A 15,928-nucleotide genomic window follows, 5' to 3' on the forward strand; every position below is an offset into this window, starting at 1 on the left:
ATGTAAAGAATGATGAATAATGTACAAATGCATATAATAAGGCACAGTTGTGAAAATTAACATTGGCTGTTTTACTAAACTATCCACACATTGACTATCTTTGTAAGGCTATACTGTATTTAGTGTGCGTCAAATTTTGGAAGAGTTTAAATCAGATGTTATGATTAAAAGATTGGCTCATGATAGTATCGAACATAACACCATAATAAAGTTCACACCAGGCAATATGATTTTGGCTCCCAAACAACTTAGTGGCTTCCCCTAAGCATCCCATACCCGAGCTGTCCTCGCTTGTGTAACAGAATATAAATTGAAGCCTCATGTCACTTGTTCTACTGTACATTGGTTACAGCTGTGTGTGACTGTATTGCAGAATACTGTAGTTAAAACTGAAAATTTTCACCTATGAAAAATACAAAAGAAAACAGCCCTGCTCATGTATGCTCATGTACTGTATGTGGAAGGTTTATACTGTACATGTCACTGCAAGTTTTACTAGCAGATGCTGCAAACTGTAGTGGCCATAGAAGTTCCAATCCATGATTAAGTAATGGAAGAAGAAATAAGTACAACCTTTTCCGAACATACACACATATTTTTGACAAAATATGGGAATTGTGATACATTCTTCCTTTGTAGTATTGATCATTATTATCCACAAATTTACTTTAATTTATTTAATTTGAAGACAGTATTACATTTTTTATGGTATTAATTACTTTACTTATTATGTCATACTCTATTTACATTGACAATAATAAATTATATTAATATTATTATAATAATTCCTTATATACTGCTTTTCTGGACACTCCACTCCACTTTACAGGTAAAGTGCACCAAAATGCTCACCACACATCAGCTATCAGTGGGGAGGAGAACAGAGTGATGAAGCCAGTTCATAGATGGGGATTATATGGAGGCCATGATTGGTTAAGGCAAGGGAAATTAGTCCAGGACGGATGGAGATATTTTGTGGAAAGCCAAGCATGCTGTCCCTATTCTGGGGGGGGACAGTAGGCATTCTTTGGCTCTCTGTAGGGTGGCTTGCACAAATCACCAGACTCCAGATCTTATGCAGTCCTGTCAACAGTGGAAATGACTACAGAGTCTGAATATAACCTAAGAAGTGGGGGTTTGAAGGGCATTGACCTGTCGATGAGTCAGAATGTTTTGGGAGACCTCAGCCCAGGAAAGCAGGGATATCCAGTCGTCTTGAAATTCCATCACTTGGCATCACAAGCATGTCTCTAAATTCTGGTTTATGTGCTTGTCTGGCCATTTGTCTTGGGTTGGTATCCTGAAAAGAGGTCAATTTGGATTCCTAATTCCTGACAGAAGGCCGACCAGAACCCGATGACAAATTGAGAGATTATATTATATTGTAAATAACTTGTACCTATTATCTTCACAGGGTATTTTGATTGATGCATGCTAATCTCATTTTTTTCATTGTCAATTACTGAGAAGTGGGCAGGCTGCCTGTTTCTCAGTTTCTGGATTACATCACCACAGTATGCAAATTAACACCCCAGTGAAATACTACATCACAAGGTGCCTCTACCCTACTGTTAATCTACAAGAATTTTCCATAGTGAGTTTTCAGCTCAAACCAATACTTCAGAAAAACTGGAAATGTTTGGACTTTACTTTCATGTTGTATGTCTCTTCAGTAAGTACAAGCGCTTCTCTTTCCATTACATATTTAATCATTAAATACTTATATACTGTATAGCTTATACACTGCAATAATAAGCATTCAGCTGGGATATTTAATGCAGGTGTCTTTAGGGCATGCAATTCCTGTAATGATTATTTTGTGCTATGTTTACTTTCTTACTACTGTAAATGTAAAGAAATTGTTCTATAATATGCACAGCAGATAGTAACACCGTCAACAAGGATATACTGTATATAAGTTTAACAGGCACAGTTGTGTAAATTAAATTATTTATAAATGGCATATATACTTACTTATCATTGACACATAATTGCATACATTACAAAAATAGCACTGTTTTTCTTTACATACCACTACTAATAAAAAAACAATTTAATTATATAGTAACATTTGAAAGATCTTTGTATTACCAGTAGCATAAAAAATAAAAGCACAATGCCTTTATTGCTACCTTCAAGGTAAAACTTTAATAATATAGAAAGTCAGAATGAACCATTCTGCTCAAATACTAATTCAAGCATTTTTGTACATTTATGTTTTTGTTTGTAAATACCTTAGTACAAACCTTTTAACTGCACATAATGTATTTTTCCATGGTACTCTTTATAGAAATGTTCCTAACAATTACATATGGTAGAGTTTGTATTTTAATTGGTATTTGTTGTTTATTTTTGGAAAACAAAAAAGCTAATTTCAATTGTTTACATACAGTATATAACACTAAGGACTAATTATTCATACTGTATTTAAAACAAAGTATTTGCATTTGTAATTCATTTATTACACTGGTATTCCTTGGGTACATTTTGAATGCATAATAGAACAGAAAACTCATTTTGTCAAATGGTCTGAGACAATTTAATTTATAAACTTTCAAATTTATAATAAAATAAATATGAAGGTTTGTATGCCAAACTTTGGCAAACGGTAACAAAATATTTACAAATCTATGTTTTCACACTAAAGTTAGGATATTCAGTATATTACAAATATTTGACTACAACCGCATATACAGTATGCTATTCTGTTTTTCAATCAATAATTCTAAAAAAGGTAAATTAACAAAACATTCATTTAGTCTTTTGAGCACTATGACCTATTATAAAATTCATGCTGTCTTGATGATTTTCTAGGTGTGATCTCGGCACATACAGTTTCTCAGTCTCATCCTTCAGTGCTGGTGCAGCTCAGAGACTCTGTAACTCTGAAGTGCACTATCGAACAAGAACAGCTGAGTCAACTGCTCTGGTACAAACAAGTTGTTGGACAGGCTCCAAGGGCCATTTTATCATCGTCAGGTTATGATTCTTCATTTACATTATATAAAGGATTTAGAGATTCACGTTTTGTCATGCAGAAGAATGGAACTTGTTTTAATCTCCACATTTCAAAAGTTAAGCTTTCAGATACTGCTACATATTACTGTGGAACAATAGATTTCACAGAGCTGCAGTTGGGAAATGGAACCTTACTGTTTGTTAAGGGTAAGGAAAGAGATGCTTTTCTTAATGTCGCAATAAAATAAAATATTATCATAGTCTCATTTTAAAATATACTGGATATAATTGCAATGTTGCTCAAAAGATTAAAAAAAACTCACAAATAATGTTAAAAATAGAAAACAGATCTTAATTACAAATAATAAAAGATAATGCTGAATTAGAAATATAACTTCAATAATATTAAGATTCTTACAAAATGAGAGATTAGGTTGATTTTTGACAGTCAACAAAGGTTTCAAATAATAAAATAAAATATTTCCTCCTGTTAACTAATGTAACAGAGCTAAGATAATCTGGACATACAGTATGTAGAATTTCACAAGAGATAAATTTAAGTGTCTTTTGCAGAAATGTCTGCTTAGGCTTTTATCTTGTTACACAGTGCCCTTGAAAAATATTGAGACAGCACAGTCATAACTGATGCTACAGAGTTAAACAATTTACAGTAGATTCATTATCATGAGATAAATTGTGAGATAAATATGGATGATATATCCAATATAAAATGTTTTATTTTTTGATTAATTCCATGTATAGGTGTAATTATATTTAGAACAAAATCATTGTTTGTGTTCTCCCAGTGACTTCAGGTGCACCCAAGTACTGGGATGCATTTACTTTCATTTTTAGAGTGTAAAAAACAGTATTTGGTTGCACAGTTTTAAGGCAATAACTGTATGTGGTCTGCAATCCATGGAGATCCTACTGTCAATGGATGTCGGAAAGGACGAACCGTAGAAAGGCAAGAGAGCAAAAAGACCCTATGCATAGTGGCGTGACAGGGGTTTGCCCGGGCTCAGCTGTTCAGGGAATGCCATATAGAAACCTATGCCCTCAAGTAGCGGACGTGGGGCTACCTGGTGCTAGGTGGGTCTCAGGACATCCGAAGGCAGACTGAAAGACCCGGAAATATATACAGATGCAGCCATTCAAAATGGGTGGGGTACTTCGCGGCATACTCTGGTGGGGATGTTGCGGTATCACGCAGTATCACTGGGTTAATCGCGTCATTTGACGTCATGCCGGAAAGTATCCGGCATCACCTTGTAAAACCACCAGGAGGAACCAATAAAGCTTGACCTCTCATGTACAGCATTTGAGCTTTTAAATTTAAACTGTGTATTACAGCATATTAATCATCAGTCATTAAAAAGTTGGTATATTTTATGAAAGCAAGATTGCTCATTTGGACAAAAGTACACAACTTACCTTTATCAGAAATATTTATGCATCAAAGCCTTTACCGAAGATATTACTAATAGAATTAATAATGAATGACTTTGGACAAGCTGTAAACTCAAAGTATAATTTCTTTAGCACATTTGTACAAGCACTTGGAATCTGTCCAAGCCCTACTTTGTCAGGCATTTTCTTTTACTGCAACGGACATAAAAACTCCCTTGCTTTTAACAGAGCGTTTCATAATTTCTAACTATGAAAATTATTTAAACTGCGACACTTATCATTCAACCAGAGCTCAAAATATCACAAGGATCCTCAAGAGCACAGCAAAGACTGTATTAAAAGATACTTGTATCAGATACATGAGAATCTAGGCTTTTTTATCAACCCTTTCTTTTCCGTATACAAGATATTATGGAACCACTTCAGAAGGGTGTCAGCCAGTCAGATTCCAGGAATCGGTACTTTAAAGAAAAAATACACACATTCACATTCCATTTCTCCCTAAACATTTTAAGCATCAAAGTCTTTAACTACCATGTGATATAGCGTGTAAAAAAGTGGTAGTTTTAAGCTTTTCTGCTAATATAATATGGAATCCCGTATCTAAAGAAATTAATAATGATATGATTATATTTGTGTACTGCAACATTTCTTTGAAAAAATAGAATAGCAATATTATGGACAATTAATTGACTTTTATATTTCTAAATATCACAACATGATCGAATTTAAGTCATTTTAATAACAATGAATACTCACCTGAAATGGTCAGATTATGAGTGAATAAAAGCATTTTATTAAAACTTAATAAAAATTATTTTTTTAATTGCGTATCTAAGGAAATAGCAGTATAACCTTGTTCATGCACAAACCGTGGCATGTTACATTATTAATTTGGGTGTCTCCTCTTGCCAGAAAGCTCTAAATTGCATTTTGAGAGTGGTTTTTGACTTTTTTTAAAATTGCAACTCATAAATAAAGCTGATACTGTTTAGACTTTTAATTATTTTAAACTGTATTACAGCAGCACAATGCACAATGCAACGTAAATCGCTATCTTTGTCTTCTGCGTAATAATGTTCACCTCTCTGTCCAGCAAATTAACAATAATAATATGGCGCCTTTAAAGGTGGCTCCTCAAAGTGCTTTACAGGATAAAAACAATAACAACAATAGTGTTAGGCTGGGAAAATGATTTTTTTTTATAGAAATACAAAATGAGATATAATGATGTGTTCCGGCTTAGACAATAACGAGTACAACCCCCCTCTCTGCGGGAGTGCTGGCTGTGATGAATTAAATCGGTTTCACAGGTTTTTTCAAAGTAGAAGGGGGAAAGATTTCCAGCTAAAGACACCTCCCCCCCCTCCAAAGGAGTAAAGTACTTACTAGTTAAGAAAGCTAGGCTCCTCAATGAAATCGCTTTAACATGCTAATGCGTTGGTGTAACAGTCCGGGCGTGGCAAGCTTCTAATGTCGACCCGACATTTACGGCGAAAGGAACCCTTCTTTCACTGGAAGACAATGAACATATTCTAGCCCTAAATGAATTAATAGCAAACATGGTTTACATAAAATACATTTTTCCAAGAAAGTTTAGCCTTTGTCACTAATGAAACCATTAAATAAAGACATAAATAGAAAAATCTTAAGATTTTTTAAAATACATGACTTTGCTAAAATTTATTTGAAAATAAAAACAATTACAACCGCCAGGGGAGAGAGAGAACAGGGGAGGGATGTTGGTTTTGCATAAGGGGCGGGGCTATGGAAAGTAGGTATGTTTGGGAATGTGTAGTTACATGTTCTGGCTGTTTGTGAATTATCGTTGTTGAGTATGGAGTGTTGAGGTATTGATTTTGAGTAATGCTTTATGTTGAAAATTGAGGTGGATTTTGTTTATGATAAAGAGGATAAACTGGGAGGGGAGGAGGGTTTGGTTTTGCATAAGGGGCGGGATTATGATAATTGGAGCAATTTGAGAGAGTTTTTGGTTTGTATTATGAATAATTCGTACAAGATATTGAGATTTGTTGTTGTTTTGTTGAGATTTAACTCCGCAAGTCTGAGTTCTTGTGTCCGTCCTATCCGAGCCCGAAAGTATTACAATATGTATCTTTATAGCAGTTGGTGTACTGCTTTTTAGTATAGATTACACTTTTCTAAAATGTATTTAAAAAATAAAAATGATTACAATCTAATCTTTCCACGTTTGATCCCAAGATCCCAAGAAAAATAAATCTAAACGGGGAGAAAGCTATGCTGAAATTTTATTAAGATACTTAGAAGACAAAGATATCAATTTATGTTGCATTTGTCTGATTGTGAATAAAAAAACACATATATTTAAACCAGTGTTTGCGATTTAAATCAATATAAATGTTTATATTGTAACACATAGGTGACTATTCATTGTTATTAAAATGACTTAAATCCAATTATGTTGTGATATTTAGAAATATAAATTTGTTTGGTGCGAGTGAGGTTTTATTTAATCTCTGACCCAGGGAAAACGTTTTATTTTTTCAAAGAAATGTTTGTTAAAAAAAAAGTAACAGCTCCCGTGGGATTCAAACACAGAGCGTGTGATGTCAGAGTCAGGAACCTAACCCACAGCGCCACCGGCAAGGTCACATGCAGAGTGCTGAAAAAGCACTACAGAAACATTATCAACAGACAATGTACTGCGTGTACTATTCTTGTGTTACGGTACATGAATATAATTATATCGTTATTAATTTCTTTAGATATGCGATTCCATATTATATTCCCTTTTAATGAAATTCTAAAAGTATGCTTGTTGATTCCGGTATCACGTTAGTTAAAGACTTCGAAGCTTAAAATGTTTAGGGAGAAATGGAATGTTGGTGTGTATTTTTTATTTAAAGTACCGAGACCAGCCATATACTGTATGTTTATTTTCCAAAATTAATATCGTTTATGGCCTTCACACGCGTTACAGTATGCTCACAATGCGCGACGCCGTAGCCAATTACCTCCAGTACGTGTCTGTACCGCGCACTTTGAATGGCTGCATCTGTACTTGTTTTGAGTATCTAATGTAGAAGTTATAACCTAGTTCATTTACAAAACTGTCTAAATGAATGATATACCGAACGTATGTCCTCTTGATATGTGTAACTCTTCGTAACTGAATGAATATATATCTTTTGTATTCTGATAACCCTCACGATAAGATCTATTAGGTTTACATGCATATTCTATGTATTAATATATGTATCCTCATGTATTAGTACCTGTGTGTGTGCATTGTTTGAGTTATACTGCAAGCTTGGATTCTAAAGCCATTAAAAGAATCATTTTGTGACTTACTGCTACAATTAATAATTGTCCCAGTAAATGCCCAAACCCCTACAGAACTGGTGCCTCGTGAGAGCACACTACACTGTCATGCTCCATAGTGAAGTGCCACTGATTAGTATGGAAGCATTTACTGTCTACTGTAAACTGACAATACCTTATTTTTAAACTTCAGAAGTATTTTTACTGATGCTATGAGCTATGATTAGTTAGTGATGATTAGTTAGATATATCATCAATAAAGACCAGATTCAGATTTATCCATCTTGAGAGGCAAGAGGTTTAAAACTTCTGAGTTGTAATTCTGTTAACTATTCTATGAGCTATGATTTTAAGATCTTTAGCCCTGCACTCTAGAGATTGCTGGTAATTTCAACAATAGTTGTTTCAGTTGTTTTGCATTTTCACTGTAATTTTTGAGTCATTGACTTTTACTGTACTTCTCTGATTGGAAACTCTATTTCTGATTTGTTTCACTGGGTTCCACATATGCCCAGTTTATGTGTTATGGTTTATTTAACAATATAAGAAACTACCATATAGTAGTTTGATCCAAGGATTGATTGTGCCATTTCTTTAAATGAGCCAGGAATTGGAAACGTTTGGCGCTATTCTTCCAGATTAAACATTACTTTATTTTCTTTAACATATTTTTGTTTTCATGTTTTGGAATTTACACTCAGATGGCAAAGCAAAAAAAGTTCTTATGATATTCACTGCTTTATAATAACCCCAGTTACCCAGCAATCACCCTGACCAAAATGAGAACCCTGTCAGCCAATTGTCTCATACTAAAATGCCATCAAAATAAAGTAGTAAAACACAGTTTGTATAATTGACCCATGAGGGTAGAATGGAATTGCCTTTATTAAAAATAAAATATTTAGCAGTTATCTTTTTTTTCATATGAGAAATAATTTTTACAGTTACAGTACAATTACAGTTCATATATTTTATTACAGTTGAGAAAATTCAAAGTTTAGAGTCAATAATTGTGCACTGTTCTTATACTGGAATCAGAAAAAATGCATATGGATATTTTCTCATAAGTAACTCTTAAAAGTAGATTGATATGGCTTTATTTTGCATTTATTAAAATATCCTAAGAACTGAAAATAAACAAAAAATAATCTGTGGCAATGACACTTGACTGATCTGTTTAATTGTGATGTAATACAGTATGTTCATCCCATAAGCTCTGAATTGTTTTATAATTCAGTATTGAATCTACAGAACTACTGATTTGTTTCTTCCCTGTTGTAGATGCTGAAACCAGTTACAGACCTTTCCATCCCCCTCTGTCTAAATCACTCCAGTCAAAAGACAATATTGATCAGCAGTGTGTGATTTACAGACAGACTCAAACAGGAAACCAGAATGTTTCTTGTTGTGAGCATCTATTTGGACAAGCTGACTCCAGAAATACTTTTATACAAGGGAATGTGTTTCAGAAGAGCTTCGAGGCTGGACTTCCTAGTCAGAGCTCTGTCTATACTCTTCCCAAGAGGAACCTCAGATGCTCAGATGCTGAGACGTACTACAGTACTGTGGCCACATGTGAGGAGATAATTTCTGCAAAAGAAATACAACTTGATAACAAAGGTGATTTATAAAAATGAATAAAAAGTGATTTTTTTAAGATGATTATATCACTAAACAAAATAAATAAAGCAAATACAATTATAGTTTACTAATTTGTACATATACCTTCATATCAGTGGTTCTCAAACTTTTTGTACCAAGTACCACCCCTGATCAAACCAAAGCATCCAAGTAGCACCTCCAAGTCATCTTCTCATAGGAACCAAAGAAAATCTAAATGACCAACATGAGTAACAGACTCTCACACACTTACACACATAATATAAAAATAGTACTGAGCACTTAGATAATTTGGATCATACTGCCTTGTAGCCGTTTTCTGACGCTTGGTAACACTAGCAGTGCTGACTGTGTCAGTTTCAGCAGCAGAGCTAGTGTCGGTGTCTGATGTATAATCGTCCTTGTTCTCAACAGGTGCCCGTGATCTATTTTAGCTGGCGTCACTACTCATGGCATCTATTCCTTTCAGCCATAACATAATACTTGATTTTTGTGAAGTATACATTTTTAATCAATTGTTCTGTTGGTGAATGTGGCACTATTGGAGAAATGTTTCCCCATTTCGCCTTAAAAGACAATCAGGAGTCCATTCAATTTTAAAATATTTTTTTTATTTAATGCGCATGGCAGCAAAAAACACAGAGATGCTAGGTGTATTTTTCTCAAAGTAATTAACCTAGAACAATCCTTAAATATTTTTAGAAATCTATCATCTGTGTTTACAAGATTGGCAGTGTTGCAAAATCACGCACATCCTCCTACCTCCCTATTTGCTAAAGATAACTTATTTTAATACAATTGGTCACTTAGGTTCGTAGTAGGTTCTATACAACGGTATAGAATTACATAGTAGCCCTTGTGTCTACTCAAGTATTAGCGCACATCGACATAGCTGAGCTGTGTATTTGACACATAAACTATTTTTATTAAAAAAGAAAATATGAAAACCTATCTCAAGCTGTCTGAAACCGATTAAGTAAATTACAGATGTAACAATTACATAATATTTCATTATTCAAATTTTAAAACCCAATTTTTCAGCGCACACAACAAATTTCCAGGGTAATTTGGCATACCACCTGGGGGCGCTGTGCGTACCACAGTTTGAGAACCACTGCTTTATATAATAGTTTATACACAACTTTACAAATTATTTATAAATCTTCAGTTGTACCCACTGGTGTTTCTGTCATAAAATTAAACAAATTAGAGCAGCTCCCCCAATTTAACATATACTGTAGCTACCCATCTGTAAGACTTGTAGAAATAATGGTTGGGTGGGCATTGTTGTCATTCTTATTTAAATTAGTCTGCCTTTAAACTTCATGGATAGTATAGCCTCTCCTGTAAACCAGAAAGTTTCCTGTGAAGTCCCTACCCCTAGGTAAAAAACTGAGGAACTATCTGAGCAGGAGTGTTCTCAAGCCCAGTGCTTTCACTAGGACCCAGGGTTAGGATCAAATCAAATACAAAAAACACCTGTTTAAGGATACATTCACATGAAAATATATCTGCATTCATACTGCTAAAAAAGACACTGCAGCATATCTTTCCACTATCATCAATGTTTACATTTCCATCAGCATATTTTGACTCCTATACAGTGTATGAACTAATTATTAATTACATTTTTTTATTTTAATCAGTGTACCACAGCTACAATTCTAGGCAGTTCCCAGTGGTCATTGCTTTGGGAGTTCTGAATGGTGTTCTTATAATTATGATCACTGTCCTGACCTACAGACAGTTCCAGTCAGCCAAGTGTGGGAGTTTTGTGGGTAAGCTACATTTATTTCTACCAGAACTACAATTGTTCAGAACACACCATCATATTTTTCTGTGATTTATCCAAAACATATATAAACTAAAAATAAACAGAATGAAAGTTATAGACAACAGTAGTATTATGAAATCAGTTCTGATTCCATTGCTACACATTTCTGTGATCTGTCCTCACTCCTGTACAGAGAGTGACTCTGAAGATGTGGCCCATTCCTCTTCCCAGCATCAACACACAGACAGCACCCACCACCAGGTATGTCTAATGATCTACTCAAAAATACACCTTTGCCAGAACTTTTAACATCTGTCCATTTATCCAAATATTTACAAGTGATCCATGTGTTACATAACACATTATTTGTTACTTTATTAAGTATCAGTTACTTATTATTTTATTAAAAAAGCTTATCAGCACTTTCTTAAATGTTTTTTTTTTCATTATTTCAGTATTCATTATACTGTATAGAAAATGTGTGAGCAATTGTAAGAAGTGCATAAAATAACATAGAAACCTGCTACCATCAAAGTATAAAACATGTTGATGGCTCAAGAGTAAACCCAGACAAATCAAATTTGAGTTATACAATGGCTTCCAGACAGGTATTAAGAAAGAACATTTAGGATTTAGAAATAATGGAATGTATAAATATTAATTGTATAGGTAGGCAGATTGATTGTAATACTGTAATAAATATCACTCCAAAATATTACTGTGAGGATATTCTCATATTAGGATAATCTCATATTATTGTAAGGATGTTTTTTGTCTGTTTAAATTAATTTCATCCATGACCTTCACCAACTGCTCAATGTGTGGCTTTTAGTTGTTGTACAAAACTATTGAACTCTGTTTTTCAGAATGAGGAAAGTTCATTGACGTATGCTACATTGGAAGTCAAGCACACTGTGAATGGGCATAGGCCAAAGAGAAGAGATGTGAACATGGACACAGTGTACAGTGAAATTGAGTACCGTGAAATTATGATCCACAAGTGCTAATGAAAATATGATTTAAGGAAAAAACTAATAACCAATGTGACATATTATAGCAGGTGTACATTATAAGACATGCATTATTTCTTTACAGCTAACATACTGTACTAGTACTCAACACATGGGCAGCATATGTACAGTGCTGAGAAAAAAGTCTGTAAACCCCTAAGGTTCCTGTTCTTGTATATATTAGACCTAAAATGTAATAACATCTTTATGAAAGTTTTAATAAAAGATTAAAATAATTCAATTATAAATATGACACCAAGGCGCAACTCATTATATAATTTAAAAAAGTGACCCAACAGTAAAGCCTTAGATGTACTGTGGTAGCAATGACAACTTTACCCATCCATCTTAGATGGATCCATAGCAGCTTTGAAAATGTATATATTTTATTGCATTTTATCTTGAATTACATGTTTTTTTAAAGTTTCAAAGTTTTACATGTGCAAGTGATCTCCAATAAATCCAACCATTGAGTTTGTTTTCACAGCAGTGAAACTTGTAACAAAGCGTTCTTTCAGGACCCTATGCAGACGACACAATCCGGGGAAGAGTGAAGAAAACACGGGAAAAAAAGCATGCAAGAGTCCGAAATAAAACAGGGGGTGTGTCCATGGTGCGCAGGTGTGCTGGGGGTGAGTCCTGGGCAAATGATCCAAAGCAGAATCCAAAGGGAAATCCAAGGTGAGTCAAATGTTCAAAGACAAACAGAATTAAAAACCGGAACAAAATCCGGTGGAGGCCCGGGGGGAACAAGGGGGGAACGGGACCAGGTGCTCCAGATCCCTTACTCCCTTGGTACGGGAACCAATGCAGAGCCCAGAACAGAGTGAGTGTCTGGCTTTTAAGGTGAAGTGAAATGGGGGCTGGAACAGGGAGCAGGTGCAAGAGATGAGTAAAAAACAAGGAAGGGCTGGAGCATCCTTAAGAGGAGGGGGTTATGAGCGCGACAAAACTATTTTCTAATAAACCAACAAATTCAGAAAATAGCATGACTGCAATAATACACGTACACAGCACAACATGTAAATTTAATGGTTTTCCTAGCAAAATCAGATATTTCTTGTAAAGTTCTATCACTCTTCCATTGACATTTATCAATTTTGTCCCATTCTTCCTTTCAGAACTGCTTCAGTTTTGTGTCATTTGTATGAACATATCTTTTCAGGTCTTGCTGTAACATTTTCAAGGGGTTTAGGTCTGGACATTAACTTAGCCAATTCAAAATATGAAATTTGTAGATTCTGTGTTTAGATCATTGTCTTGCGTCATGACCCATTTTTGACTGTATCAGCTGATGGATGGATAGCCTAACATTCTCTAACAGAATTTCCAGATATAATGCCAAATTCATGGTTCCTACAATGTTGGCAAGCCATTCATGCAATATAGCCACAAACCATGATACTCCTACCAACATTCTTATGTTCTTTCATTTGAAGGTACTGTTTGACTTTCATCACACAAAACATTTTTCATTTTTGCCAAAATGTTCAGCTTTTCACTCATCAGTCCATTCCTCATCAGGAATTCTTTAGATAATCTTGTGGATTGGCCAGTACTCCTTGGTGATAGAGGACAATATTCTATTTAGAAAGAATTGGTTTCTTCCTCCCATGAAAACCATTCCCTCACTTCAAGATGACATTTCATCTTTTCAAGATGGTTGAGACATGAACACTGCAATTCACATTTCCCTATATATGTTTTATCAAAATATATACTGATGGAAAAAAGAAATGCAACACTCATTGTTGGCCTGAAATTTCAACCTTCATTGTTGAAATAATAAAAACAGAATAATAGGAAAACAAAACAGTACACCAACAAAAACAACAGGAAAACAATAACAACTGTAAACATTAACAACAGTCGTTTTGCAATCCTTCAATATCTTGTGTGACCACCTCTTGCAGCCACCCCTGCTTGACACCTCTGGTGCATAGGGACAATAAGTGTCTGAATCTGCAGTTGTGGGATATTATCCCATTCCTGCAGAAGGGCCTGACATAGTTGCTGGCCATTGGCAAGCAGAGGGTCATGTCTCCAGATGGTGCAATCCAGCGCATCCCAAAGGTGCTCTATGGGGTTAAGGTCAGGAGAGAAGGCAGACCAAGACATCACCTGCACACCAGCATTCCTTAGGGCAGTTGTGACCACAGCAGCTGTGTGTGGCCAGGCATTTTCCTACTGTAGAGTCAGGTCATGATGCCTCACATAGGAAATTATGATTTGCTGCTCAATCCCATCCCTATAACACACACCGTTCAGCCTGCCCTCAATGAAGTGGAGCTGTGTCCAGCCTGTATGGTGAATGCCAGCCACACCATTACTTTGCTTCCACCCCAGGGGTCAGTTTCCTGGACACAGGCAAGAGCAAACCTCTCTCCTCTCCTCCTCCACAATCTGGCTCTCCCGTCTGTGTGGAACAGGCTGAAGAGTGGTTCATCCATGAAGAGGACCTGATGCCACTGCTGACGAGAGGGCCTCTGACAGGTTGCCTTGCTCTAAGGCCAGCAGCATGGAGCCTGTCCCACACTTTCCTGTCACTGATGCAGGCATTGTGTCTGCTGGCAGTTTCAGCAGGAGTACGGGTGGCAGATCTGAAATGATCTCTCAGATGGACCAATCTGATGTGTTGGTCCTGCTCTGGTGTGGTCACTCGAGGGCGACCAGATCTTGGATGGTCATCTGTCCTGCTGGTCTGCTGAAACCTTCTCTGCAGTCAGGGCACAGTGGAGTGGCTTACTCCATAGTGTCTAGCAACGCTGGCACATGACATGCCTGCCTGCAGTATGCCAATGGCCCTCTCCCTTGCTTCTGGTGACATTTGAGGCATTATAGAATGCACAGAAAACTGACTAAACCCGTACTCCTGCTGAAACTGCCAGCAGACACAATGCCTGCATCAGTGACAGGAAAGTGTGGGACAGGCTCCATGCTGCCTTTTCCTTGGAGTGACCTAAGCTTTGAATTAAGGCCTTTTTGAAGGTGACCTGATCAGGTATTGTTCCACCTGGACCTTGTTGGGTAAAAGTGCACCTAACAAGCTTTCATGTGATTGGCAAGTTGCAATGCCTCTTTGCTGGCCAGAGGGCTTAAAACAAATTGACAACTTTTTTTGAAAATACATAAGCTATAACTATAGTATTCTCATTCCAGAATATGTTATGTTTCTTTTTTTCATCAGTATATTATCTCTTGGTAGTAGCACAAATCTAAAACATGCTTTTGGTATGTGTGCCTCAATGTGTGCATAACCTTATATAAAGCTTTGTTGAGGAGAGCAAACAAAACAAAAAAGGATGAAGCAAAGGTTTAAGACAAGTTCACTGAAATTATTTTCTAGAAATACTGTGTATATTTTTTTTTACTTGAAAAAAATGTTTACTGCTGTAGTAACTGTTCTCCCTCTCAGTCTAGCACTGTTTGGTATTTGAACTTTGCTTGGCAAATAAAAAAGTCATAATGATGCACACAAATATTTTAAAGTTGTATTCATATTTTAATTTGTCTTGTACCTGCAAGTGTATGTAAAAATATGTTCACACAAATAAATCTATTTCACACTTTTATCATTACATAATTCTGTCACTCAGTTGAAAGACAACAAATGGGTAATCATGATTTTTGGACAATTCTAGGAAGTGTTTCCTTTTCACAATTCCAATAATACAGAGAAAGATTTAAAGTTCAATAGGATAAAGTAATTGTTCTAGTACACACATTTAAAGAGTTTTCATAGGAATAATAATTGCTGTTGGGTTTTCTTGCATATGGCATCTGTGTTTTCATCAAAGGTTAGTTTGTCATCAACAAAATTGCCAGGATATTTAAAACTGTTGACAATTTCATT

General features: G+C 35.5%; 1 protein-coding gene across 2 annotated transcripts; it reads left to right on the top strand.

Annotated features, from left to right (window-relative positions):
- Window positions 1-1,535: 1,535 nt before the first annotated feature.
- LOC148676418 (uncharacterized) lies at window positions 1,536-12,564 on the top strand. Of its 2 annotated transcripts, none has more exons than XM_088607863.1 (6): window positions 1,536-1,672; window positions 2,815-3,165; window positions 8,953-9,291; window positions 10,938-11,069; window positions 11,259-11,326; window positions 11,932-12,564. In XM_088607863.1, the coding sequence occupies exons 1-6, from the start codon at window positions 1,636-1,638 to the stop codon at window positions 12,070-12,072; spliced, it is 1,068 nt and encodes a 355-aa protein (XP_088463989.1). In that variant the 5' UTR covers window positions 1,536-1,635; the 3' UTR covers window positions 12,073-12,564. The 2 variants fall into 2 exon arrangements, with proteins under 2 accessions (XP_088463989.1, XP_088463996.1); XM_088607870.1 differs by having other exon boundaries at window positions 2,815-2,979.
- Window positions 12,565-15,928: the final 3,364 nt, after the last annotated feature.

Source organism: Lepisosteus platostomus, chromosome 2 (genome assembly GCF_059453375.1).
Source record: "Lepisosteus platostomus isolate fLepPlt1 chromosome 2, fLepPlt1.hap1, whole genome shotgun sequence".
NCBI classification, from domain to species: domain Eukaryota; kingdom Metazoa; phylum Chordata; class Actinopteri; order Semionotiformes; family Lepisosteidae; genus Lepisosteus; species Lepisosteus platostomus.